This window comes from Elephas maximus, chromosome 6 (assembly GCF_024166365.1).
Source record: "Elephas maximus indicus isolate mEleMax1 chromosome 6, mEleMax1 primary haplotype, whole genome shotgun sequence".
Classification (NCBI taxonomy): Eukaryota; Metazoa; Chordata; class Mammalia; order Proboscidea; family Elephantidae; genus Elephas; species Elephas maximus.
The window spans coordinates 56,837,219-56,863,894 of record NC_064824.1 but is presented as its reverse complement, the minus strand read 5'-3'; the positions used below and the strand labels follow the sequence as shown (position 1 = coordinate 56,863,894).

At 38.2% G+C, this 26,676-nt stretch overlaps 1 protein-coding gene across 17 annotated transcripts in view; it reads left to right on the top strand.

Moving 5' to 3' along the window:
• The window catches only part of BAZ2B (bromodomain adjacent to zinc finger domain 2B), a 468,630-nt gene that overhangs the window by 297,907 nt on the left and 144,047 nt on the right, over positions 1-26,676 (top strand). For 16 of the 17 annotated variants that reach the window (XM_049888762.1, XM_049888761.1, XM_049888760.1 and 13 more), the window contains one exon: positions 18,899-19,045. In XM_049888762.1, the coding sequence (XP_049744719.1) occupies positions 18,901-19,045 (145 nt within the window). In that variant the 5' untranslated portion in view covers positions 18,899-18,900. Of the gene's footprint in view, positions 1-6,016; positions 7,128-18,898; positions 19,046-26,676 lie in introns of those variants that run through there. The other variant, XM_049888765.1, reaches the window with a different exon arrangement.

Sequence of the window (26,676 nt, the reverse complement as noted above, 5' to 3'; positions counted from 1 at the left end):
ACAATTGTATTTTAGGATTTTAGGAATCTTAGTTAAAATGAGAGTAGAAAAAAAATGAGTTTGCTATATGGGTGTGCGTGGTTGTCATGGATTGGATTATGTCCCCTCAAAAATGTGTGTATCACTATGGCTGGGCCATGATTTCCAGTATTGTGTGGTTGTCCTCCATTTTGTGATTGTAATTTTATGTTAAAAAGGATTAGGGTGGGTTTATAACACCACCCTTAACTAGGTGTCATCCCTGATCCAATGTAAAGGGAGTTTCCCTGGATTGTGTCCTGCACCACCTTTTTTATCTTTCAAGAGAAAAAAAGGAAAGGGAAGTGAGCCTAGAGGGGGACCTCATACCACCAAGAAGGCAGTACTGGGAGCAGAGTGTGTCCTTTGGACCTGAGGTTCCTGTGTTGAGATAATCCCAGACCAAGTAAGACTCTGGACTTTTCCTCCAGAGCTGACAGAGACAGAAAGCCTTTTCCAGGAGCTGACGCCCTGAATTTGGACTTCTAGCCTACTGGACTGTGAGAAAATAAGTTTCTCTTTGTTAAAGCCATCCACTTGTGCTACTTCTGTTATAGCAGCACTAGATAACTAAGACTGTAGTCAGAGGAGAATTTTTTGTTTTGTTTATAAAGATTGTGGATAACTGAGAAAAATTCAGTAGAGGGAAGATGCATAAAAGAGGGGGGTGACCAGGAGAATAGGGTCTCTGACAAGCTGTGAAACGGTAATGAAAAGTTTGAAGGAATGCAAGGGGGCCACATTTTCCATTTAAAAAAAAAGGATGGGACAGTAATGTCTATGTTATTAAGATGAAGCAGATATCCCTTAGACTAGTAGCTTTCAATCTAGTATTTGAAGCATTGAGGCCCTTTCTTCAAGCAATATCACATATGTAATCACAATATAAAAACAGATAAAAGAGGAGCTTTGATGAAAGCAGGTAGCATGTGGGCCATAGCCACAGCCTTTACCTTCTCCTCCTTGACATCCTGTTAGGCACTTAGGTACATTAAAACTCTCCAGAGTATTTTGAAAGGTACTTTCTAGCAATGGCAAACTTTTAGAAACCTGTTTCTGTTTTTTTAAATTGATTTGTTTACTGTCATTCATATAAGCACATGGTAAAACATTCAAGTGGTATGAAAAGGTATACACTGAAAAATGATTTCCTCTTCTCAGATGCCAATTCCCCAGTCTCTTTGCACAGAATTAACCACAGTTACTTGTATATTTTTCCAGAAATATGCTATGAGCAATACAAGCATAAGAATATATTCCTTTTTTTTCTTAATCACAAATGAGATCTCACTCTGTATATTCTCTACTTTGCTTATTTCGTTTAACATATTATCTGGTATAGATTTACCTCATTCTTTAATAGCTTTCTGTTTAACAGTATTGTATTCCAGAGACGTATCATAATTTAACAATTGCTTATTGACTGAAATTATGCTTTTAAGCTTCTTTTGGAATTACAGTGTTGCAGTAAATGTCTTTTACATATATACATATAGGTGTGAATATACATATTTACCCATTACCAGTGTATGTATATATTTACCTATATGTGTGACTCTAATTTTAGAATAAATATTATATTAGCAAAGTCTTTTGAACAAAAGAATGATAATATTAGAAAGCCAAACCTAATTTAGGGTGACCAGGACAAAAAAAAAAATTTTTTTTTTTTTTGCCATGGTATTCAAAACCTCTTATCCTCAACAACACAAGTGGGTTGTGGAGGCTGAACCAGCATTGTGCTATAGACAGAAGCACCACACTGTCCTTCCACAGCAAAGACCCAAAAAACTAAATAAAAGAGACAAACGTCAATCCTGGAACCCTAAGCATCAAATGAAGAGATAAAGAACTCAGCCAAGCACCAAATGGAATAAGAAACTGACAGAAAACAGAATGAGGAGAGATACGAGTGGAAGTCCACTATCAGCTACAGCAGCACGGATTCACCATCTTGGACTTCTGTAGGCGACTGGCAGACAGGGAGTATGGGAAAGCAACTTCACAGAGCTCCCAGCAGGGGACAGAGCACCCAGCAACCAGTGATGTACACTTTCCCATCCCCCATTTTTATCCCCCCTGCTGCTTGGCCTCTGCTGCTTCCTAGCTGGCTGCAGTCACTCAGTTGGCCAGGAAGGGTAGGGCCCATGCCACTTGGATTTGCCCCACCCACATCAGAGATCAGGAGATAGGGAGTATGGGAAAGCAGCTTCACAGAGCTCCCAGCAGGAGACAGAACACCTGGTAATCAGCAATTAACCCCCACCTCCATTGCTTCCCCCCCCACCCCCCCCCCCCCCACCCGGCCACAGTCTCTTGGCTGGGAGGTACCAGGAAGTTTGGATTTCCCTGTCCACACTGGCTGGCACCATCAGTGCCATTTCTTTGTTGCTAGTGTTGCTTTTTTCCACTTCTTATGGTTTCCTCCCTGCCTCTCACCACATCTGCCTCCTTTCTCTGAAATACCTGGCTCCATGTACCAGCTTTGCTGCTGCTTGAAAGACTGTGAAGTGCCACTTGGCTGGGGAACTGATTCCCTGGACTGTGCCACCACACTGGTGGGATCCCAGGGCCATTTTTGCTTTGTTTGTTCTGTTTTTCTTTTTGCGGCTTGGAAGCCCCTTCTAGCTGGGCTATACTACCCAGCTTGGGAGCCACTTCTCCAGTCTGTGCAGCCACGTTGGTGGAATCCCTGGGGGTATTTCCTTTTATTTGTTGTAGTTGTTTTGTTTATTTGTTTTCTTTTTCTTTTCATGGCTTGGGAGCCCCTCCTAGCCAGGCTATACTGCATGGCTGGGGAGCCACTACCCCAGTCTTTGCAGCCACACAGATGGGATACCTGGGGTCTTTTCTTACTTTTTTCCTTATTTTTATTTATTTATTTTTCTTCTTCTTCTTTTTTTTTTCCCCCATTTCTTGGTTTCTTGTCTCTCCACTCCAACAACAAACTCCATTAGCATTCTTTTTTTTTTTCTTTCTCGTTTGTTTTTGGCTCCTGCTTCTTTCTCCTCTTTCTTTTCTTTCCCAAATCCGTTTTAGCTCCACAAGTCACAATCGCCCCCCTCCTTCCTGCCTATCTGCATCTTGTGCTGAACATCACACCCCCAAGCAGCACAGGCACAACCTATCGGAACCTGCCCTACACTGATTCCTGGCTCACCCGTTTGGCCCCAGTATGTGCCACAAACAACCTACCCCAGCCCTTTCCCTTCAGCTGGACCTGCCCTGCTGCACCATAACTGAGTGACTCCCCCTGTCCATTGGACAAGGAGATGAAAAGTATCATTCTCACAGACAAGCAAAGAACAAAGAAGGCATAGGCCACCTGCTCAGACATAACCAAATGAAACAAAAAAGCAGGATGAAACAAACAAGTCTACAATCAATAAACAAAGGAAATAACTACTGAATGTCCCAAAGACAGCAGACAATATGAAAACATTTTAAAAAAAGGACAGGATGGTTCCAATAGGCATTCAAAAAAAAACACCAGATGGCTTTCCAGTAGAAGAAAAGAACTAGCACTGGAAATACCTGATAGGGAATTCAGTTTTCCAATATTCAGAGCTATCCAAGAGTTGAAGCAGGAAGCAGACAAAAATGTGGAAAAAAATAGACAAATTCATGGAACCCCTCCCCCCCAAAAAAACCCGTTGCTGTTGAGTCAATTGCATCTCATAGCGAGGCCATAGGAGAGTAGAACTGCCCCATAGAGTTTCCAAGAAGCACCTGGTGGATTCAAACTGCTGACCTTTTGGTTAGCAGCCGTAGCACTTGACCACTACGCCACCAGGGTTTCCTAATTCATGGAAAAGGCAGAGAAATTCATGGAAAATACAGACAAAAAAAATGGAAGAATTCAGGAAACTAATACAGGAACAAAATGCCAAAATAAATTTGCGACTAGAAATCATACACAAACAACAATTAGAAATCCAAAAGATAAACACCAAAATGTCAGAAATGGATAGTGTCATAGAAGGGCTGAGGAGCAGGTTTGAAACAATGGAAGACAGGATCAGAGAAATTGAAGACAAACACTTGGATACAACTTTTTGCGAGGAAAACTCAGAAAAAAGAACAAAGAAAAATGAAGAAACCCTGAGAATTACGTGAGATACAATCAAAAGCAAAAATTTTTGAGTGATCCGAGTTCCAGAGCAGGGGAGGAAATCAGAAAACACAGAGAGGATCATTGAAGAATTGGTGACAGAAAACTTCCCTAATATCATGAATGATGAAAAGCTGACCATCCAAGAAGCTCAATGAACCCCACATAGGATAGACCCCAAAAGAAAATCACCAAGGCATATCATAATCACACTCACTAAAACCAAAGACAAAGAGAAAACCCTGAGAGCAGCTTGAGAAAAACTAAAAGTCACATACAGAGGAGAAACAATGAGACTAAGCTCTGATTGTTAGAAACCATGCAGGTAAGAAGGCAATGGGAAGACATATATAAAACCTTGAATGTAAAAAATTGCCAACCAAGAATAATATATCATGCAAAACTCTCATTCGATAAAATAGATATAGAAGGAAATTTTCTCAACATAAGTGGTAACTTTGGTGAAGGGTAAGACCATACACAATACTGGGGAAGCCAGCACAACTTCTAGAAGGCAAGGTCATGTAAGCTCCATAGACACATCCAAACTGCCTGAGGGACTGAATTTTGGGCTGAGGGCTATGGGGACCATGGTCTTGGGGAACATTTAGCTCAAATGGTGTAACATGGTTTATAAAGAAAATGTTCTCCATTCTACTTTGGCAAGTAGCATCTGGGGTCTTAAAAGCTTGTGAGCAGCCATCTAAGATACACCACTGGTGTCACCCATTTGGAAGCAAGGAAGAATAAGGAAAACTAAAGATACAAGGGAAAAATTAGTCCAGAGGACTAATGGACCACATCTACCACCACCTCCACTAGACTGAGTCCAGTACAGCTAGATGGTGCACGGCTACCGAAAAATTAGTCCAGAGGACTAATGGACCACATCTACCACCACCTCCACTAGACTGAGTCCAGTACAGCTAGATGGTGCACGGCTACCACCACCAACTGCTCTGATAGGGATCACAAATAGTGCGTGCTGGACAGAGCTGGAGAAAAATGTAGAACAAAATTCTAACTCACACAAAAAAGACCAGACTTGCTGGTCTAACAGAAACTGGAGAAACCTCTGGTATATGGCCCCAGGACACACTTGTGGCTCAGTTATGAAATCATTCCCAAGATTCACCACTCAGCCAAGGATTAGACAGGTTCATAAAACAAAATGAGACTAAAGGGGCACAACAGCCCAGGGATCAAGAACTGGAAGGCAGGAAGGGACAGAAAAGCTGGTAGTAGAGATCCCATGGTCGAGAAGGGAGAGTGCTGACTTATTGTGGGATTGTTGACCAATGTCATCAAACAGTATATGTACTGTTTAATGAGAAATTAGTTTGTTCTGTAAACCTTCATCTAAAGTACAATAAAAAAGGCAAAAAAAAAAAAACTTTTTTTTTTTTTTTCTCTGTTAACTCTGCTCCTTTCCTGCTGAAGGGGAGATTTTATTCTAGTTCATCAGACATGTAGTCCTTGGCCTTTTTGTTTTCTTGGCTTCTGAATATATATGGATATCTCACATATCTTGTTTTATTTTCTCAATCTCTTATGCAATGGCCTCGATTGTCATCCAGAAATATCTTAGATATTCCTATTAATTTTAATTGTGTTTGTTAGCTAAGCAAAGGTTTAGGTTTTTTGCTGGCTCTTTGGGATCCCTTGCAGTTTGTGGGCAAATGGATTAGTTAACTATGCATTGTCTTTTTATCCTTCTAACCTTTGTATCCTCATTACAAATCTCTTATGTCTAGTCAGTATTTAAATTCATAGTCTATACTGTGGGTTTAGTTGACCTATCCATGTTAAACCTCGTTCAGATCTTGCCTTAATATTATTTTATTTCTTCTTCATTGCCTTAGTATAACCTCTTCCCTACAGATATTTCATTGCAAAGGAATAAGTAATTCTTTGAATGGAAAAGGATACTCCCTATTAGTAGAAAAGATTATTTACTGAGCAGTATAAAAACCAGTGCTTTACCATCTACAATTGGATAATTTTCCCAAATCAGGTCTCTTGAGATATAAATAAGAAAAGCGTAAATCTTTAAAAAATTTAACAGAAGTCTATAATTTAGCATTTTGAAATACAAGCACATTTGGAGATAGAATCCAGAACATTGGAATGGATGAAAAGGAAAAAATGCCATTAAATTAAATATTTTAAAGTAACGTGAGGGTTGCTTTTGTTTGTTTTTTTACTGTCAAGGTGGTAAAACTTTGATAGCATTTGAGGGCTAGTTGAATTCAACCCATCGTATTTCCAGTAAGGAAATTAGCACACGTTCTCCTCGCTTATTGACTATCTCATCTAACATTTTATGTTTATGACAATAGTAAAAAATCTACTCTTTTGCACATTAACGAGGCCGCGGGCATGGCACCTGCTGCAGAGTGACCCCTCCCTCGAGGAGAGTCTCCTGTTGGCCACTCACTGGGAAGTTGCGCCACTGCTGCCTCATGCTCTCTACTTCCTCTAGCAGGCAGGGTGCCCCGTACAGCTGCTGGTCAGGCTGGCCTCCTCTGTGGCCACGGCCTGCAGGGGGATGTGCAGATAGCACTGAGCCAGAGGATACCTGTTCTGGGTTCCTAGCTCCTATTTGGCCTGAGGTCCTGCTGTTCAGAATTGCCGAGGGATGGTAGAGAAGGAAAGAAAGAGGCATCGAAGAGGATGTTTGGAAGAAATGTGTGTGATTTAACAGTATACCAAAGTAAGCTTAACTGGGCCTGAAGCTCTCGGCAGGAAGCACAGAGTCTCCGTGACTTGCCAGGCCCCAAGGGCAGAGCAGGCTTCAGGATCATGAACACAGGGATTATAGGGTTGGAAGTGGATCCCTGGAGGCAGCTCTGCAAGAAAAGCTCTGACCCACCACAGGAGGAAAGTGAAGTGTTTAAACTGCGGGCCCTCTAGTCACACAGCATGTCTTTATCCAGCTTTGTCTTCTCCAAGTCTCCTTCCCTTCAGAGGAATAATGCATAACTGAACTTATCATGTGGTAAGCACACGGGTAGATCTCAGCTGTTATTATTTCTATGATCATAATTTCTAAATTAAAAAAGTAGGATAGAATTTTATTATAATGTTCATTTTCACATAAGGACCTGGTCCTTGGAACCTAACTATGTTGGTAAGTGAGGAATGTGGGTGTATTTAGAGAGGTTGGAGATTTGGTCCAGATCATAGGCACCTCATTACCAGCCTGTTTCTGATTAGAGGTGTAATTAATTGACTGGCTGTTTACAGTGGTAGTTAAAATGGGTCAAGTGACATAAAGGAAATCTATCCATTTTATATATTCATATTTTAAGTAACAAATACCCTGAAATAATAGTGTTCCTGAAAATGCTGATATATAAAAATTTTGTGAATAGAATCATATTATATTCAGAGAATAATTTTGCCTACTGTCTAATAAGGTATTTCTGCCTCATCGCATATTTCCCAAAGTCTCCTAACAGAAAACTTTTGTTTATTGCTTAGTTTTTGTTTATGTTTTACTGCTTAATGTCTTGAAGTATTATTTGTCGAAATGTTTATTTGTCTGGAACTTATCTTAAATAATGATTGTTTTGAAAGTCTTTGTTAGAAGTTTTAGAAAATAATGGACTTCTAAAGCTCTACTGTAAGTGGTGTTACTAAAACCAAAACAAGCAGCATAGTGCCTACTTCCTGATATTCTTCCTGATTTTGTTTTTTACTGAGGTTCCTTAAGAGTTCACCAAATCTGCATCTGTGCTTTGAACTGTCACAGAGAACTTTTAGTATGGTTGGCACAGATAAAGGTATTCTTTAAGAAACCGCCTTTCAAGAGAAATACCTAAGTCTATTTTTATGTGTACTTGAATCTTCAGTCTATTCTGTAGCTATACTTGGAGTATTAAAGGATTCTTGTGTCCAAAGCACAGGGAGCTGATCATGTTTACCTGTCTCAGCCAACATATCTTGTTCTTGCTACTTGCACCTGTTCAGGTTCACGCCTACCAGCTGTCAGTGTTTATAAACTATGATTGCACAAAAAGAAACATTTGATATATGTGAATTTGAACAATATTATCATTAACAATTGATCATCAGAGCTTTTTTGGAGTACATAAAATCATGTAGGGAGGTGTTTGTGGTCTTATATTTTTCGTAAATTCTGATTTTAATCTCTTCTCAGAATCATTATAGATAAATATAGTTGTAATAAAATACAATAAAATTTGTTACCCAATATAAAAGCATTATGATATGCATTCACTACTTATCATACATTATCGGTTTCTAAACAATTAGGACAAAATGTAACATACAGACTCTAGAGGTATGATGACACAAAAGATATGCTAAATATAACCATTTACTGCAGTGGCTTTGGATTATTAAGTTCATCCTGAATCATCATTTTATTATAGTTAATGTAGAATTACTACTTAAAAGAGAGTTTTGATTAATTGAATTCTAAGTAATACAGGTTTTGTTACTTAAGATCAGCGTTTATCAACCTTGGCACTGTTAACATTTTCGGTCAGATAATTCTCCCTTGTTGGGGGCTGTCCTATACACTGTAGGATGTTTAGCAGCATCCCTGGTTTATACCCACTTGATTCCAGTAGCACCCTCTCAATTGTGACAATAAAAAATTTAGAGACCTAAATAAAGAAAAGATACCCCCGTTCATGAAATTTGGAGCCCTGGTGGCACAGTGGTTAAGTGTTCAGCTGCTAACCAAAAGGCTGGCAGTTCAGATCCACCAGCCCCAGTTGGAAACCCTGTGGGGCAAGTTATGCTCTGTTGTATAGGGGCACAATGAGTCAGAATCGACTTGACGGCAGCAGGTTTGGTTTTGGTTCCTGATTTTGGAAGACTTTATATTGTTAGGATGTCAGTGCTACACAAAGCATTCTACACATGCAATGCAATCCTTATTAAAATTCTAACAGCCTTTTTTTGCAGAAAGAAAAGCCAGTCATCAAATTCATATGAAATTTCAAGAGACCTCTAATAGCCAAAATAATCTTGAAAAATCTTGTAGTAAAATACAGTAGAGCAAAGGAAGACTTACACTTACCAATTTCAAAACATACTATAAAGCTACAGCAATAAAAACAGTATGGTACTAGTATCAGAGTAGATATAGAGACCTAAGGAATAGGATTAAGAGCCCGGAAATAAACCCATCTGTCTATGGCCAGTTAATTTTCAACAAGGGAACCAAGTCAATTCACTGGGGAAGATTAATCTCTTTAATAAGTGGTGCTGGGACAACTGGATCTCAAAAGAATGGAAAAGAATGAAGTTGGACCCTTATCTCACACCATGTATGAAAATTAACTTAAAATGGATCAATGACCTGAATATAAGAACTAAAATCACAAAACACAAAGCATAGAGGTTAGGCTTCAAAGCCTTGTTTTGACAGAGGATTCTTAGATATGACATCAAAAGTATGAGCAACAGAAGACAAAATATATAGATTGGATTTCATCAAAATGAAAAATTTTGTGCATCGAAGGACTTTGTCAGGAAAGAAGAGACAACCTACAGAATGGGAGAAAATATCTGAAAAGGGTTTATGTATATCCCAACGACAAAAAGACAAGCCACCCAATTAAAAATGTGCAAAGGGCTTTAATAGACATTTCTCCAAAGAGACATACAAATGACCAATAAGCACGTGAAAAAATGCTTACCTTCATTATTCATGAGGGAAATGCAAATCACAGTGAGATACAGCTTCACATCCACTAGAATGGCTGATATCAGGAAAAAGGGAAAATAAGTATTGGTGAGGATGTGGATGAATTGGAACCCTTGTCCATTGCTGGGGGGAGTATAAAATGGCACATCTGCTGTGGAAAACACTTTGGTGATTCCTCAAAAAAGTAAAACTTAGATTTACTGTATAACCCAGAAATTCCAGTCAAAGGTATGGCTCAAAAAGACTTGCAAGCAGGGACTCACACAGATACTTTTATACCAGTATTCACTGTAGCATTATTCATGGTGGCCAGATGGTTGAAACAGCTCAAGTGTCCATCAGCAGATAAATGGATAAACAAAAAGCATTGCATATCCACATTGGAATATTATTCAGCCATAAAGAGAAATGAACTTCTGATACATGTTATGCATTGTTGAACCATGAAAACATTATGCTAAGTTAAATAAAGCAGATACAAAAGGACAAATATTATATAATCCTACTTATATGTAATATATATATATTTTATATGTAATATCTAGATTAGAATAGACAGATAGGTAGTTTATTAGTGTTTACCAGGGGCTGAGAGGAGGAAGGGATAGGGGGTTATTACTTAAAGGATACTGAGTTTCTGTTTGGGTTGATATTAAACTTCTTGAGATAGATAGTGGTGATGGTTGTACAATATGGTGAATGCAATTCGTATCTCTGAATTGTACACTTAAAAACAGTTAAAATGGCAAACTTTTTGTTATATGTATTTTGCCACAATTAAATTTTTGTTTTCATTATTGCTTCTTTGTTTACAAAAGAAATACATGTTCCTTGTAGAAAATATAGATAAGCAAAGAGTTGGAAACCTCTTTCACTTTATGGGTCCATGATTCTTCATATTCTTCTGTCCTTTAAGTCAAGGAGTTTTAGAGCTGGCAGATATCGCAGCAGTTATCTCATCTAACCCTCCGTTTTTCAGAAGAGACCAAGACAAGGCTTGTCCAAGGTCACATAACATGCTCTATTGAGTGCATCACCCTAAGTAATTTCATAATGCCCTGTCCTCTAATTGTTTGTGAATGGCAATTAAAAACTGTTTTTGAAAGGAAAGAAAACGTAATCTTAATTTGACACTTGGATCTGCATTGAACAATGCATAAACCAAAAGAAGAAAAAAAAAAAAAAAACTGTTGCCTCAAGTTGATTCCCACTCATAGTGACCCTATAGGACAGAGTAGAATTGCCCCATAGCATTTCCAAGGAGCAGCTGGTGGATTTGAACTGCCGATGTTTTAGTTAGCAACCGAACACTTCCAGTGCACCACGAAGTCTCCATGAACAATGCATACAGCTCTAATAAAAATACTATGAAGTTAAAAAAAAAAAAGTCTCCAGACATTGCCAAATGTTCCCAAGAGGAATATTTGATGGGACGAAGGGTGTGTGTGTTACAAAATCACCCCTGGTTGATAGCCATTGCTTTAGGCCATGGGGAAGATCTATAATGAATCAAATCATTTACAATCCCTTCATCATCTTCTATACATTTTTCTCCCATTGTTCACATCATCAAATTTATTTTTCACTGTAGTATGGCATGTTCATTTTCAAATGTGGTAATCTGTGTCCTACCTGGTGTCTTAGTTATCTGGTGGTGCTATACCAAATACCAGTAGTGGATGGCTTTAACAAATGGAAATTTATTCTCTCACAGTTTAGGAGGCTAGAAATTTGAATTCAGGGCACAAGCTCCAGGGGAAGGCTTCATTTCTCTGTCAGCTCTGGTGGAAGATATTGGTCATCAATCTTCCCCTGGTCTAGGAGCTTCTCACTGTAGGAACCCCAGGTCCGAAGGACATGCTCCGCTCCTGGCTCTTTTTACTTGGTGGTAATGAGTTCCTCTTTTCTCTTCTTGCTTCTCTCTTGTATATCACAAAAGAGATTGACTCAAGATACAACCTAATCCTGTAGATTGTGTCCTGCCTTATTAACATAACTGCCGGTAATCCCATCTCATTAACATAATAGAGGTTAGGATTTGCAACACATAGAATAATTACATCAGATCGCAAAATAGAGTACAGCCACACAATACTGGGAATCATGATCTAGCCAAGTTGACACATTTTGGGGGGACATAATTCAATACACAATACAGGTTAACTTTATAAATAAAGAATTAAGTTATACATTAGAAACTAATTTCATAAATATTCTTATACCTACTACATTATTTTTAAGCAAATAACACACAACTTCTACTTTTGTTTGCCAACCACTTTCTCCCCGCTGTGAGGTATATTTGTAAACACTGCTATGCCAATTTAAAAAATTTTTTTCATGTTACTGTAAAAAAATTAGCATAGTGTGCTTACGGTAATACCTTGCAGTAGAGGGAGCCATTGGCAAACGAGCATAGAAGGTGTGCCTTGTTTGCATAAAAATACAGTCATTGATATTCTTCTCTTGGTGAGTATGTTGTGAGTTTGGGACTTCTGCTATTACAGCCTATTCATTTTGATCTTGTGGTATGTGGGCTGTTTTTTGCCACAAAGATTCGGTAATTGGTGCTGATTTTAAACCTGAGTTGAATATGATACTCTTAACACACTGAACGAGAGGCTGGTATAGGAATACCATCATCTGATCTGGATGTTCTGGCTGTAATAGAAATCTGGAATAGATGGTTCTTGGATACCTGAACTTTCTTATTTTAATGAATATATATTTTTAAGGAAACTCTGGTGGCATAGTGGTTAAGTGCTACAGCGGCTAACCACAGGGTCGGCAGTTTGAATCCGCCAGGCGCTCCTTGGAAACTCTATGGGGCAGTTCTACTGTATCCTATAGGGTCGCTATGAGTCGGAATCGACTCGACAGCACTGGGTTATATATTTTTAATGGTCTGGATAAGTATGTTTTATTGGTTTTTACATAGTGTGTTTTAATAATGTATAATAACTTGTATATTAACAGTAAGTATACTATTTTACCAACTGAAAATTAATGTATTAATTTTTTATCTATATTTGCATTCCTGCTTACTTTTGAATGTTTTAAGGGAAGACACCTTACCACTGGTGTCTGTACAAGTATGAGGCATTATCTAAATTTTTAATTCTTAGCATAAAATCTATCTGGCAAAAAATAAAATGACATGCCAACTATATAAATAACCTATAAATAGATATAACTTGCATCTACATGACCTATACAAAAAAAAAGCAAACTGTTGAGTTGAATTCCGACCCATAGTGACATTATAGAACAGAGCCTAATTCCTACCCATTACGACCTTATAGGACAGAGTAGAACTGCCATATACAGTTTCCAAGGCTATAAATCCTTAAGTGAACTGCCACATCTTTCTCCTGTGGAGCGGCTGGTGAGTTTGAACCTTATAGCCTGTGTTGTTGTTAGGTGCTGTCAAGTCAGTTCCAACTCATAGTGACCCCATGCACAACAGAACAAAACACTGCCTTGTCTTGCACCATCCTCACGGTCGTCGTTATGCTTGAGCTCATCACTGTACTTTGTCAGTCCATCTAGTTGAGGGTCTTCCTTTTTTCCTATGACCCTTTACCGAGCATGATGTCCTTTTCTAGGGACTGGTCCCTTCTGATAACATCTCCAAAGTACGTGAGATTAAGTCTTGCCATCCTTGCCTGTAAGGAGCACTTTGGCTGTACTTTTTTGAAGATAGTTTTGTGTTTTCGATAAAGGTTTACACAGCAGTTTAAACAGCAGTTTAGATTCCCATTAAACAATTTCTAAACAAGTTGTTCAGTGACCTTGGTTATATTTTTCAAAATGTGTGAACATTCTCATTATCCCTGGTTGTTCTGTTTCCATTGATCTAGTTTCCCTGCCCCTTTACATTCTCATCTTTGTTTTAAAGTAATTATTGACCATCGGCCTCATATAGGTGATTTTTTTTAAAGGATAGTACTTATGTGTGAAATTCATTATTTTTTGAGCCAATTTGTTTTTTAGCTACAAGGTGACCTCAGGAATTAGTTTCAGTTCAAGGTTTGAAGAGTATCTCAGGGCTGTCATCTCACAGAGTCCTCCAGTCTAAACCAGTACAGTAGGCCTAGCTTTTTTTTTTTTTTTTTAAGGCATTTGAAGTTCTGTTTCACATCTTCCCCCATTCTGTCAGGCTCAGTCAATTGTGTTCCTGATATAATCAGTAGTGGTAATTGGGTACCATCTAGTTCTTCTGGTCTCAGGGTAGATGACGCCGTGTTTCGTGTAGACTGTTTATCCTACAGACTACTGTATTTTTACACAAATAACATGCGCCTTCTGCATTTGTTTGCCAGCCATGCTCTTCCTTTGTAAGGTACCCTCACAAGTGCTGCCATGCTAATCCTCTTCCACATGTCGCTGTGAAAAAAATTAGCATGCACACTTACAAAAATACATTGCAGAGGTAGGGCATGGCTTGCAAACAAATGCAGAAGGCATGTGCTATTTGTGTAAAAATACAGTAGCTTCTTCTTTGATATCCACTGATTTTAGCACTCCTTGGTGCACGTTTTTTAAGCCACTTTCTTCAAATAGTTCTTACAAAATGGTATAACAATCATTGTTTTGTTGATTATCTACAGTTAAAAAAGACGTAGCCTTCTTACCTTTTTGCTTTCAAATTGATGGTCACTTTTTTATTCCTTCTAGAAGGAGCCCTGGTGGTGCAGTGGTTAAGCACTCAGCTGCTAACTGAATGGTTTGCAGTTCGAACCCACCAGCCACTCCATGGGAGAAAGATGTGGCAGTCTGCTTCTGTAAAGATTATAGCCTTAGAAACCCTATGGAACAGCTCTGCTCTGTCCTGTAGGGTCACTATGAGTCAGAATCAACTCGACAGCAACTTATTTTCTTTTCTTTTTTGCTTGCAGGAGACAAGAGTAAATAAATAAAATCCCAAAACAATAAGATGTAACTAAAAGAGAGAATTTTGTAAAGGTGATTCATAATAAATCAAGCATAAGACAGTCTTCATTCTAGAGTAATAGAAGATAGAGTAGATTTTTTAAATTTCCATAGAATGAAAAAAAGATATGTATAAGATGAAAATGGAGTGGTTGATCAAATTTTAGAAACCCTGGTGGTGTAGTGGTTAAGTGCTATGGCTGCTAACCAAAAAAGATCAGCAGTTCAAATCTACCAGGTGCACCTTGGAAACTATGGGGGCATTTCTCCTTTGTCCTATAGGGTCGCTATGAGTCAGAATCAACAGCAGTGGGTTTGGTTTTTTGGTTTATAACTAGGAAATACCTATTAAAAAAAAAATTAGAGTCTGTATAAGGAAACAGAAGGAGCCCTGGTGGGTCAATGGTTAAGCACCCACCTGCTAACCAAAAGGTCGGCAGTTTGAACCTACCAGCTGCTCTGCAGGAAAAAGATGTAACAGTCTGCTGCTTCCAAAGATTTATAGCCTTGGAAACTCTATGGGGCAGTTCTACTCTTTCCTATGAGCTGAAATTCTACTCAATGGCAAGGGGTTTGGGTTTTGGTTTGGTAAGGAAACAGGGGTTTACTTACATACAAGAATACTCAGCAACCCTAAGAGATCATACTGGGTAACAACATATGTATTTAAGATCAAAATAATTAAAATAAAATAATATATGCATAAGGTACATAATAGATTTTCTAAGGAAAATGGTTGAATAAGCATGTTTTTAAAAGTTAATTCTCTCCCGAAATACTCACTTAAATGAACAGAAAGAACCAAAAATAAAAGAAATTTTTGCCCCTTTTTTCCAATTTTGTAGTACAAACTCTGGTTCCACTCTTTCTCACTGCCAGGCTTAAATTTTATTTTTAAACAATGGGATAATAAACAATCTCGCATACATTGCTTTGCCTACTGAGATTTATTTCTGCAGAATGTTATTGTTAGTTGCCATCTAGTCTATTCTAACTCATGGCAACTTCCTGTGTGTAGAGTAGTACCACGCTCCATAGGGTTTTCAAGGCTGTGACCTTTGGGAGGCCTTTGGGTGGGTTTGAACTGCCAGCCTTTGGTTAGTAGTCCGGCACTTAACCATTTGCGCCACCCAGGGACAACTTGTTTCTACAGAACGGATTCTCAGAAGTAGAATTGCAAGATCTAAGCATATATATTTTTTTATTTTGTTGGGTAGAGACTGCTTGTTTTATCTTCTGGAATTTCCTCACTTTTATCCTGAGTCAAGTAATATCAACAGATAGAAATATGCCTAGACTTCATAGCTTATTAGCTTGTTATCCTTAAAAAATGACTATGTATTGAACTTTTATCCTGTGCCAGGTACTCAGCTAAAGTGTTTATCTTTATTGTGTCACCAGATTATTTTTGCCATACAGTACAAAAGCAAATTGAAAAAAACAAACAGAACTTTAATTATTTTTTAAAGTAGTAATAATACGTTTGAATAGTAGATTTTAGAATTATTTTACACAATGAGGTTACCAGATATAAAGACAAAAAAGAAAGTCTATCCTGATAGATCAAGATTTATTTGTATTTAGTAAAATAAGACTTGTTGGTAAAAAATAACTAGAGAGGAAGATATCAGCCATGGGCCTTGTCATCAGAGAGCCACATGTCTCAAAGCTCGTTAGTGACTGTTTGATGATCCCAAACCTGCTCTTTAAACATTAGTTCCACGCAGCCATTACTAGCAGCTACATCTTCCCATGATGAACACTGATGAAGAGAAAGAAAGATTCTGTAAGAATATGAGCATACTCATCATAGCAGTACCGTCATCTATGGAGGTGATTGACAGCAATGCCAGAATACGAAGAACTTTTTAATCGTCTATCATTGGAAAGCTGACTGAAATGATCCTATTAATACGTCATAGAGTAAACTGAGATTGCCTTTACCATGTGTGTGTATCTTAGGAGAAAAAGCATCTGTGTACTATATGGATTCAGTCAATATTTATACATTAATTTTACATTGACTTAATAAATATTTAAAAATGAAATTTTAAGATGAAATCAAACTATTTTTCTTAGAAAATGTATTGTAATCATGGGAGCTATCAAATTCCATGCAGAAATTCCATAGCAAAATTTCTTTACAGTTAGATTATTTAAATGGTGAGAGTTTATTTGAAATAGATCCTGAGGTAATTTATAGGCGAGGAGCGTCATTTTTGTTTGTTTGCTTCTTCTTGTAGATTGTGTGCTTCTTAGAATAACTATGAACCTCATAATTTCCTTACTTGTGGGAACAGTGAATACATAGAATATTCCAATATAATGTGTTATATTCTGGACTTTTAAATAGCAACATAAGCTATTGCAAAAAAGCAGTGCAAGATTGTACTATAATACCTAAACAAATAAAGATGCTTGTAAATGATTTTGTATTTATAAATGGTTCACACCAAGGCCATTTTGAGATCATAATTCAAACCTGACTTCAATAAAAACTCTGGAATGTATTTGCCTTTTTGGGGGCCTCACTAAATTAGGATTACCACACCAGATTCTTGCACACTTAAGACCTGCAGCCAAATTGCTGTCTGGGTTTAGAAGGCAAGGATGCAGTGCATTCAAATGTAATATTTTCTTGATTCATTAAGATAATGTGGATATTATGTTGCTGTTGTTAGGTGCCATAGAGTCAGTTCTGACTCATAGCGACCCTATGTACCACAGAACGAAACACTGCCCAGTCCTACGCCATCCTTACAATCATTGCTGTGCTTGAGCCTGTTATTGCAGCCACTGTGTCAATCCATCTTGTTGAGGGTCTTCCTCTTTTTCACTGACCCTCTACTTTACCAAGCATGATGTCCTTCTCCAGGGACTGATCCCTCCCGACAACACGTCCAAAGTATGTAAGGATGCAGTCTTGCCGACCTTCTAAGGGGCATTCTGGTCGTACTCCTTTCAAAACAGATTTGTTTGTCCTTTTGGCAGTCCTTGGTATAGTCAATATTCTTGACCAACACCACAATTCAAAGGCGTCAGTTATTCTTTGGTCTTCCTTGTTCATTGTCCAGCTTTTGCATGCATGCAATGCGATTGAAAATACCATGGCTTGGGTCAGGCACACCTTAGTCTTCAAAGGTAACATCTTTGCTTTTGAACACATTAAAGAGGTCTTTTGCAGCAAGTAAATGGATGATGACATGGTTTAGGAAGAAAAAGACATTAATATGTTAATTTCCCATAAGCCTGTGGCTATACATGTTTGTGTGAAATTACTATATAGTCATGCGCCACATAATGTCTGTCCAAGCAACATCCAACTGCATATATGTCTGTGATCCCATATAGCTTTTTTAATTATATACGGTAAATATAGCTATGTGTATAGGCTTGTCTGGACCCAGGAAGAAAGGGGTAGAGGAAGAAAAAATGGAAGGAGGAGGGTGTGCAGGGGATTCCCTGAAAATGTGGGACTAAATCCCTGGAGACCAGTGAACCTCGACAGGTTGAGCTGAGTGGTTGGGCTGAGTACTTGAGTGGCTGCTGTACTCAGCAGAACCTCCAGGGCTTGCTCATGGTGCACAGCTGGGCTCTGGTGGGATGCGGGGCTCAGGATGGTGAGTGCACTGGGGAAGGAACCAAGAGGAGGGCTTAGGAAAGGGCATGGAGTCGGGGACCCTGGGCCAGAGAAGAGGGATCCTACAGGCTCCCTGGAGAAGCCACTGAATTGTGGGGACCAGAGAGAGGGACAGAGACTGACAAAGCAAACATACTTTGCCAAGTAATGTGGTGTTTGCACAGTGTCCAAATCACACAACATCGTATTTCACAAAACATATTGTGGAAGTTAAGCGACGCATGACTGTAGTCAAATCACTATTAATTTCTTTTGTTATGAGGAAACCCCACATGTCTATTAGAAGAGGATTTGGTATACTTAACATTAAACTTACTTCATAAATTGGTATTTTTAATTATATCCTTTTAATCTACTCTCCATTTTATCTTTCAGAAGAACATATACTTCTAAATTTATTTCCTATTTTAAAATAGTATGCCTGAAAAGTTAGACGTGTTTTAAATATGTTTTATGCCATTGAATAATTCCACTGTCTAATACTGACAATTAACATTTGTTTCTTCTTTCATAGATATGGAGTCTGGAGAACGGCTACCATCCTCAGCAGCCTCCTCTACTGCACCAACTTCATCTTCTACACCTCCTGTGGCTTCAGCAGTTTCTAAAGGCGGCCTTTCTACTGGAGCTGCTTCGCTTAGCTCTACAGTCAACCCATGTGGTGAATACCCTTTTTTAAACTCAATTTTAGAATGCTATCCTGCTAATGATTTGCATGCAATAGTAGTGTTTTATAGAACCCTGAATAAGTTTCTTATTACCTCTGTTGACCTATTGAATAATGGCTAGGTTAAACATCTAGTTTCTTTGCTCTTTTGGATTTTATCGGGGAGGAGGGGAGGATAGCACTGGTTATTCTGGCTTATTACAAGTTCTCTTTGAGTATTTCATGTTAATGTCTTAAATTTTTTAATTAATTAATAAATGTAAAGTTTTTTAGAACAATAGACCCATGACAGAATGAAGAAAAGCAAAGGAATTTTTGATGGTGAGATTAGATACCAGTTATTTTATTGCTTCCTGTTCATCCTAACCCACCCTAGAGTTATGAGGATGGCTGAGCACACAACATCTGACATTGGACAGATGAGACTGAGCAATTTATTGGTCACATACACTCACAACCCAAGAGAGGAAGACTCCACATGGCATGCAAGGCTGCATGGAGGTTGCACTTAGAAACAGAGTAAACCAAAAGGGACTATGGACGGCAGGCTTTGTGGTATCAAGAGGGTGGGGTGTTCCTTGCTTCCCGTGGGAGGATGTGATTGGCTTGTTTGGATAATTCCTCCAGCTGGCTGAAAACGAAAAGTGCCACACAAGGGTAAGCAGAAACTGTGCCTGATCCCTTTGATAAGAAGTGTTGTTTGTCTCAGAGCCTTATCCACAGAACAGAGTGGAGAAGGGAACTTGCAGTTAGGCCACTCAAGACTCTCTGGATTACCAGACGATACTGAGCCTTAATTTAAGGCTTCACACCACACAAATGCTATGGACTCTTTGCCCTAAATTTGCTTCCAGTATTTAAAATGACATTCACCAAGTGCTAACTACTGCAGATATATACTAAGGGAGATCATTTACTTGATGGAAAATAATTTCAAAATATAGAACATGTCAAATTTCTCTAGCTGGAAGGCTAGCATGAACAAAGTTTATATTGCTAAAAAGACAGCTTTATTTCAAAAGTGAAAATATTCTCAATTTTGTTTCATTATGTAGAAGGTATTTTAATTACAATCTCTCCACCCCCAATCATTTTTGCCTTTTTAGACAGATTTGGTAGACTACATCCTTCTCCCCTACCTTTTTTAAAAACATATAAACTTGATTAATTATTCCTTTATCACTCACTAGGAAGCTTTTTAACCATATGTTTTATTTTATAGACTATTTCATGTTTGTAAGCAGTAGAAATAGATATTTTACTGTCTCAAAATTCAGTTCGTATTTTGTATAAATGAAATGGGTGAATATGGATTATTTGTTTATAAAGTATTTGCATAATATCAAATACAATGGATTCACATTATTCATGGTAGTTAGTTTTGATAAAATTACTTCAAATATTGAATTAGTGAATACCGAACCATTGCTCTAAGGGAAAAAAATACCAGGTCAGATTCCTACAAACTTCTGGTCACAACATTTTCATCAACTGGTTAATATATAACCCTGTTTTATGTTCGTTTTTGTTGTTATTGTTTTGTTGTACTGTTAGTTGTCATTGAGTTGGCTTTCACTTATGGCAACCTTATGTGTAATAGAATGAAACATTGCCCAGTCCTATGCCATCCTCACGATTGTGTTTCTGTTTAAAGGTACCATATTTAATGTACACTGTTGATTCATTAACGTTGAACTTGTGGCCAATGGCACTGTAACTCATGCCTTAGGAAAGCTTATCTAGCACATGTATTTTCTTTGTAAGGCACATCACAGCCTTCTTGCACTTTAGGACACTAGACAACATTTCAGCACTGCACTTGGGGGCCATTTTAAATACCAAACTCACCACCAAAAAGCACAAAAATACAAAAAACATACCACTAAGTAAACCATAAAAGAACTTTTGTTTACCCTGTGAGAGCTGAAACAAAATGTAGAGCATTGCCTTGTGCGACCTCAGCTAAGAAGTGTGCATTGGCAACTCAAAATTTTTGCCATTCTGTGTGTGTTTGTGGAATTAATGTGAAACTGCCACGAATATTGTTTTGGGGGTTATAAACGAATTTTATAGAGTAGGCAAATTTACAATGTGGAATCCAGAAATAATGATTGACTGTACATATTTTTACGTACATATTGGATTATCTTTTTGTTGTTGAGTTGTAAGAGTTTTTATTTTTTAATATATTCTGGGTATTAAAATCTTTATCAGATATATGGTTACCAAATGTTTTCTCCCATACCATAGGTTGTCTCTTCACTTTCTTGATAAAGCCCTTTCATGTACAAAAGTTTTTAATTTCGATGAAGTCCGATTTACATATTTTGTCTTTTGTTGCTCATGCTTTTATGTCATATCTAAGAATCTATTCTAAAAACCTAGGTCCCAAATCTTTACTCTTGTTTTTTCTTCTAAGAGTTTTATGGTTTTAGTTCTTATATTTAGATCCTTGATCCATTTTGAGTTAATTTTTATACATGGTGTGAGGTATCGGTCCAATTTAATTCTTTTGCAAGTGGAAATCCAGTTGTCCCCACACCATTTATTGAAAAGACTATTCTTTCCTCCGTCCTGTTCCTTTTAACGTATCTTTGAATTTATATTTAAAGTGAATTTCTTGTAGACAGCGTATAATTGGGTCTTTTTTTTAATGCACTATAATAGTTTCTGTCTTTTACTTGGTGTATTTAGGCCATTCATATTTAATGTGATTATTGATGTAGTTTGAATTAATATCTACCATACTTGTAACTGTTTTCTATTCATTATACGTGTTCCTTTTTTTTTTTTTATCTTCTACACTTTTTCTGTCTTCATTGGTTTTCAATGAACATTTCATATGATTCCGTTTTCTCTCCTCTTAGCATATACATTATATGTCTTTTACATTTTTATAGTGGTTACCCTAGAGTTGGCAATATATACCTCAAACCAATCTAAATCCACCTTCAATAACACTATCACTTCACAGGTAGTGCACATAGCTTGTAACAGAATATTCTCCATTCCTCTCTCCCGTCTCTTATTATATCGCTCTCATTCATTTCTCCTCTCCGTAAGGTATAATCATCTGATACATTGTTGCTATCGTTATTTTGAACAAACTATTATGTATTAGGTTGATTAAGAATACTAAAAAGAAAAGATTTTACTTTACCTTCATTTAGGAGCCTGATGGCATAATGCTTAAGTGGTCAGCTGCTAACCAAAAAAAAGGTTGGTGGTTTGAACCCACCCAGTGGCTCACTTGGAGAAAGATCTGGCAATCTGCTCCCATAAAGATTACAGGCCTAGAAAACCCTATAGGACAGTTATACTCTGTCACATGGGGTCACCATGAGTTGAAAATTGACTCAACAGCACCCAACAGCAACAACATTCCTTTTTTAACTCACTGCCTTTCTTTATGTACATCCAAGTTTCTGACCTGTATAATTTTCCTTCCCTCCAAATAACATTTTTTTTTAAACATTTTTTGCAAGGCTGATCTGCTGGTGACAGACTACCCCGATTTTTGTTTGTCTGAGAAAGTCTTTATTTCTCCCTCATTTTTGATGAATAATTTCACTGGATACCGAATTCCAGGTTGGTGGGTTTTTTTTTTCTTTCAACACTAAATATTTCACTCCACTCTCTTCTTGCTTGCATGGTTTCTGAAGAGAAGTCCAATGTAATTCTATTCCTTGTTCCTGTATAGGCAGGTTTCTCTCCCCATTTCACCTCCACCTGTCATTTTTTTCAAGATTTTTTCTTTGTCTTTAATTTTCTGCAGTTTGAGTATGATGTGACTAGATGTAGATTTTTTGGTATTGATCTTGCTTAGTGTTCTCTGAGCTTTCTAGAGCTGTGATTGGTGTCTGTTATTATTACTTCAGATATTCTGTTCATCTCTTTCTTCTCCTTTCAGTATTCCTATTACACATATGTTATACCTTTTGTAATTGTGCTTGGATAGTCTGTCTCATTTTTATTCATTTTCTTTTTGCTTTTGAGTATCAAGCTCACTCGTTGTTTTCTCCACTTGTCTACTGAGGAGCACATCAAAGACATTCTTCATATCTGTTACACAAATTTCAGTTTCTAAAATTTCATTTGGATTCTTTCTTAGCATTTCCTTCTTTTTTACTTACATTACACATTTGTTCCTGCATCTCCACTTTTTCCATTAGAACTCCCAGCATATAAATCATAGCTTTTGAAACTTCCAGTCTGGTAATTCCAAAATCTCTGTCATATCTCAGTCTGGTTCTGATGCCTGCTCTGTCTCTTCACACTATGTTTTTCCCTAATAGCACACCTTGTAATTTTTTGTTGAAAGTCAGACATGATGTATCAGGGGAAAGGTAGATAGGTTTTTAGTGAGAGTTTTATATTTATCTGGCTAGAAGTTACATTGTTTACTGTTTCCTGTAGCTGTAACGTAAGAGGGTAACTTTTCCTCTAGTATTCTTGTTTCTATCTCCCCTGTTGTCTTTGAGTTTCCCTAAAGATTCTTTCCTAAGCAGAACCTAAGCTTGCAGTTCTTCCAGCTGTAATCCCTTCTTATTATACAGGACCCTGTTAATGTGCTGGTACGGTGTACGGAGAAAGGAATCATTTTCTAGTTCTATGATTAGGTCTTAGTCTTTTAGTGAGCCCATATCCTAGGTTTTAACCTACACAGGTGTTTCTCAGCTATTTTTCTCCCTCACTTAGGTGACACAGTAATGATAGAAAGGGCAGGAGTTGAGTATTTTTCTTTCCCCATGTCAAGGGCTACGGTTGCTAATTTCCCTTCCACCAGATTTGTTAGACTCTAGTAAAACTCAAGTCTGTTAGGCTCAGGTAAAATAGCAGGCCTTTCTTAAGAACAGAAAAGTTCTGGGCATGTTTCAAAATGGTTACTTTTTCCCTCCCCTTGCTGGAAGCACTAGGGGATTTTTCTCCAATCTTCACAGTGAGAATTTGGTGGGGTTCCTGGAGATAAAACTCAGGAAAATGTTGGGATCTCTCTAAGACTCTTTCCACCTTCCTCCCCCCCAAGCCCAAATTTTTACCTCTAAAACTAGTCTATAGTGAGCCTCCCTTTATTTGTCGATTACAACTTAAGTGTTCCTTAAACACTAATGGCTCTGGTGTGGGCATCTGCTCTAAGCTTCTGCTCCTGGTAAGCTATGATTCTGTGTATCTGCTTGTCTCTCTAGTTTTGGGTGTAGCAATCCCTGAATGATCTAAGAAGAGTTGTTGATTTTCGGTTTGTTCAACTTTTTTCTTATTGTGAGAATGGGAGTGACAATTTCCAAGCTCTCTACATGTCAGACGGGACTCTTTAATTTTTTTTTTTTTTTTTGGTATGGAGACAGCAAAAACAGCTCTCGTCTTTAAAATGGCAAAACCTTAACAGTTCTTTAATTGCCTCTTTGAGGTCATTCTGTTGTTTTAAACAGCTATTTTAATTGGCCTTTCTCTGTTTTCTTCATTAAGGGTGTGTCTATAAGAATTCCTCTGAGTTATAAAGGATGTAAATCAAGTCTGGTTTCCACTTTGAATTATCAAATTATTTCTTTTGAATCAACAACTTGCCAGAGTCCAGAATTTTACCTGTTGTCAGCCTGTTACTATTTCATGGGTGCTGTCAGAAGACACGAGATGCCTGCATTAGAGATTTTATTGCTCATGGCACAGCAAACAGTATGAGCATCATGTCAGCATTGATTCATGCCCCGCAAGTCTCACAGGGGTGACATGGAGGGGCCCGGTTGGATGCTATGCGTGCAGTAGGTTTGTGTCACAACTGAGGAACACTGAGCTCAAGGAATTCACTGTCTTTATCGTAAATAAGGACACCCTGGTGGCATAGTAGTTAAAGTGCTATGGCTGCTGACAAAGAGATCGGCAGTTCAAATCCACCAGGTGCTCCTAGGAAACTCTGTGGGGCAGTTCTACCCTGTCCTGTAGGGTCGCTATGAATCGGAATTGACAGCACTGGGTTTGGTTTTTTTTTGGTATAGTAAACAAAAGCAAGGCTGCTCTTTGCTGGAGGGGAATGTTACTTCATCTTTCAGCAATACCAGCTGCAAATACAGTCTTCAAAAATGGCCCAGGTAAAGAGTGTTCAGGGCCTTATTGTCTTGGCATACCCAGCAATAACATGCAGGGACACTCAGAGCCCTTAAAAGATTGCCTCTCCCTTAGAAAGCCAGAAATGAAAATACCATATGATCCAGGAATCCCACTCCTAGGAATATATCCTAGAGAAATAAGAGTCATCATACAGACAGACATATGCACACTCATGTTCATTGCAGCATTGTTCACAATAGCAAAGATGGAAACAACCTAGATGCCCATCAGCAGATGAATGGATAAACAAACTGTGGTACATACACAATGGAGTATTATGCAATGATAAAGAACAACAATGTATCTGTGAAGCATGTCATAACATGCATGAATCTGGAGGATGTCTCTGCTGAGTGAAATAAGTTAATCACAAAAGGACAAATACTGTATGAGACCACTAGTGTAAATACTCATGAAAAGGTTTACATACAAAAAGAAACAATCTTTCATGGTTATAAGGGAGGGGTGGGATGGAGATGGAAAACACTTAATAGACAATAGATAAGTGGAAACTTTGGTGAAGGGTAACATAGTACACAGTACTGGGGAAGCCAGCACAACCTGTACAAGGCAAGGTCATGGTAGCTCCATAGATAAATCTAAACTCCCTGAAGGACTGAATTGCTGGGCTGAGGGCTGTGGGAACCATGATCTCAGGGAATATCTAGCTCAATTGGCATAACATAGTTTATAAAGAATATATTCTACATGCTACTTTGGTGAGTAGCATCTGGGATCGCAAAAGCCTGTGAACAGCCATTTAGCATACTCCACTGGTCTCACCCCTTCAGGAGCAAGGAAGAATGAGTAAAACTAAAGATACAAGGGGAAGATTAGTCCAAAGGACTAATGGACCACATCTACCACGGCCTCCACCAGACTGAGTACAGAACAACGAGATGGTGCCCAGCTACCTCCACTGACTGCTCTGACAGGGGTCACAATAGAGGGTCCTAGACAGAGCTGGAGAAAAATGCAGAAGAAAATTCTAATTCAAAAAGAAAGACCAGACTTGCTGGCCTGACAGAGACTGGAGAAGCCCTGAGTGTACGGCACCCGGACTCTGTTTCAGCTCAGTAATGAGGTCACTCTGGTGGTTCACCCTTCAGTTAAAGATTGAACAGGCCCATGGAACAAAACAAGACTAAAGGGGCAAAACAGCCCTGGGGCAGGGACTGGAAGGCAGGAGGGAGGAGGAAAGCTGGTAATAGGGAACCCAGTGTTGAGAAAGGAGAGTGTTGACATGTCATGGGGTCGTTAACCAATATCATAGAACAATGTGTGTACTAACTGTATGATAAGAAACTAGTTCTGTAAACCTCCATCTAAAATACAATAAAAAAATTTACAAAAAGAGATTGCCTCTCACAACACATCTTTAGTTTTATTACTGTAAATTGCATAGAAAATAACAATGCAATAAAGATTGATTAAAGGCTATCTGCATATATGGGTTTCGTTGGTCTTATCAGAAGAGGTGACATTCCTTTTCCCTTAAGGAATGACTTATTTTTTTAAAT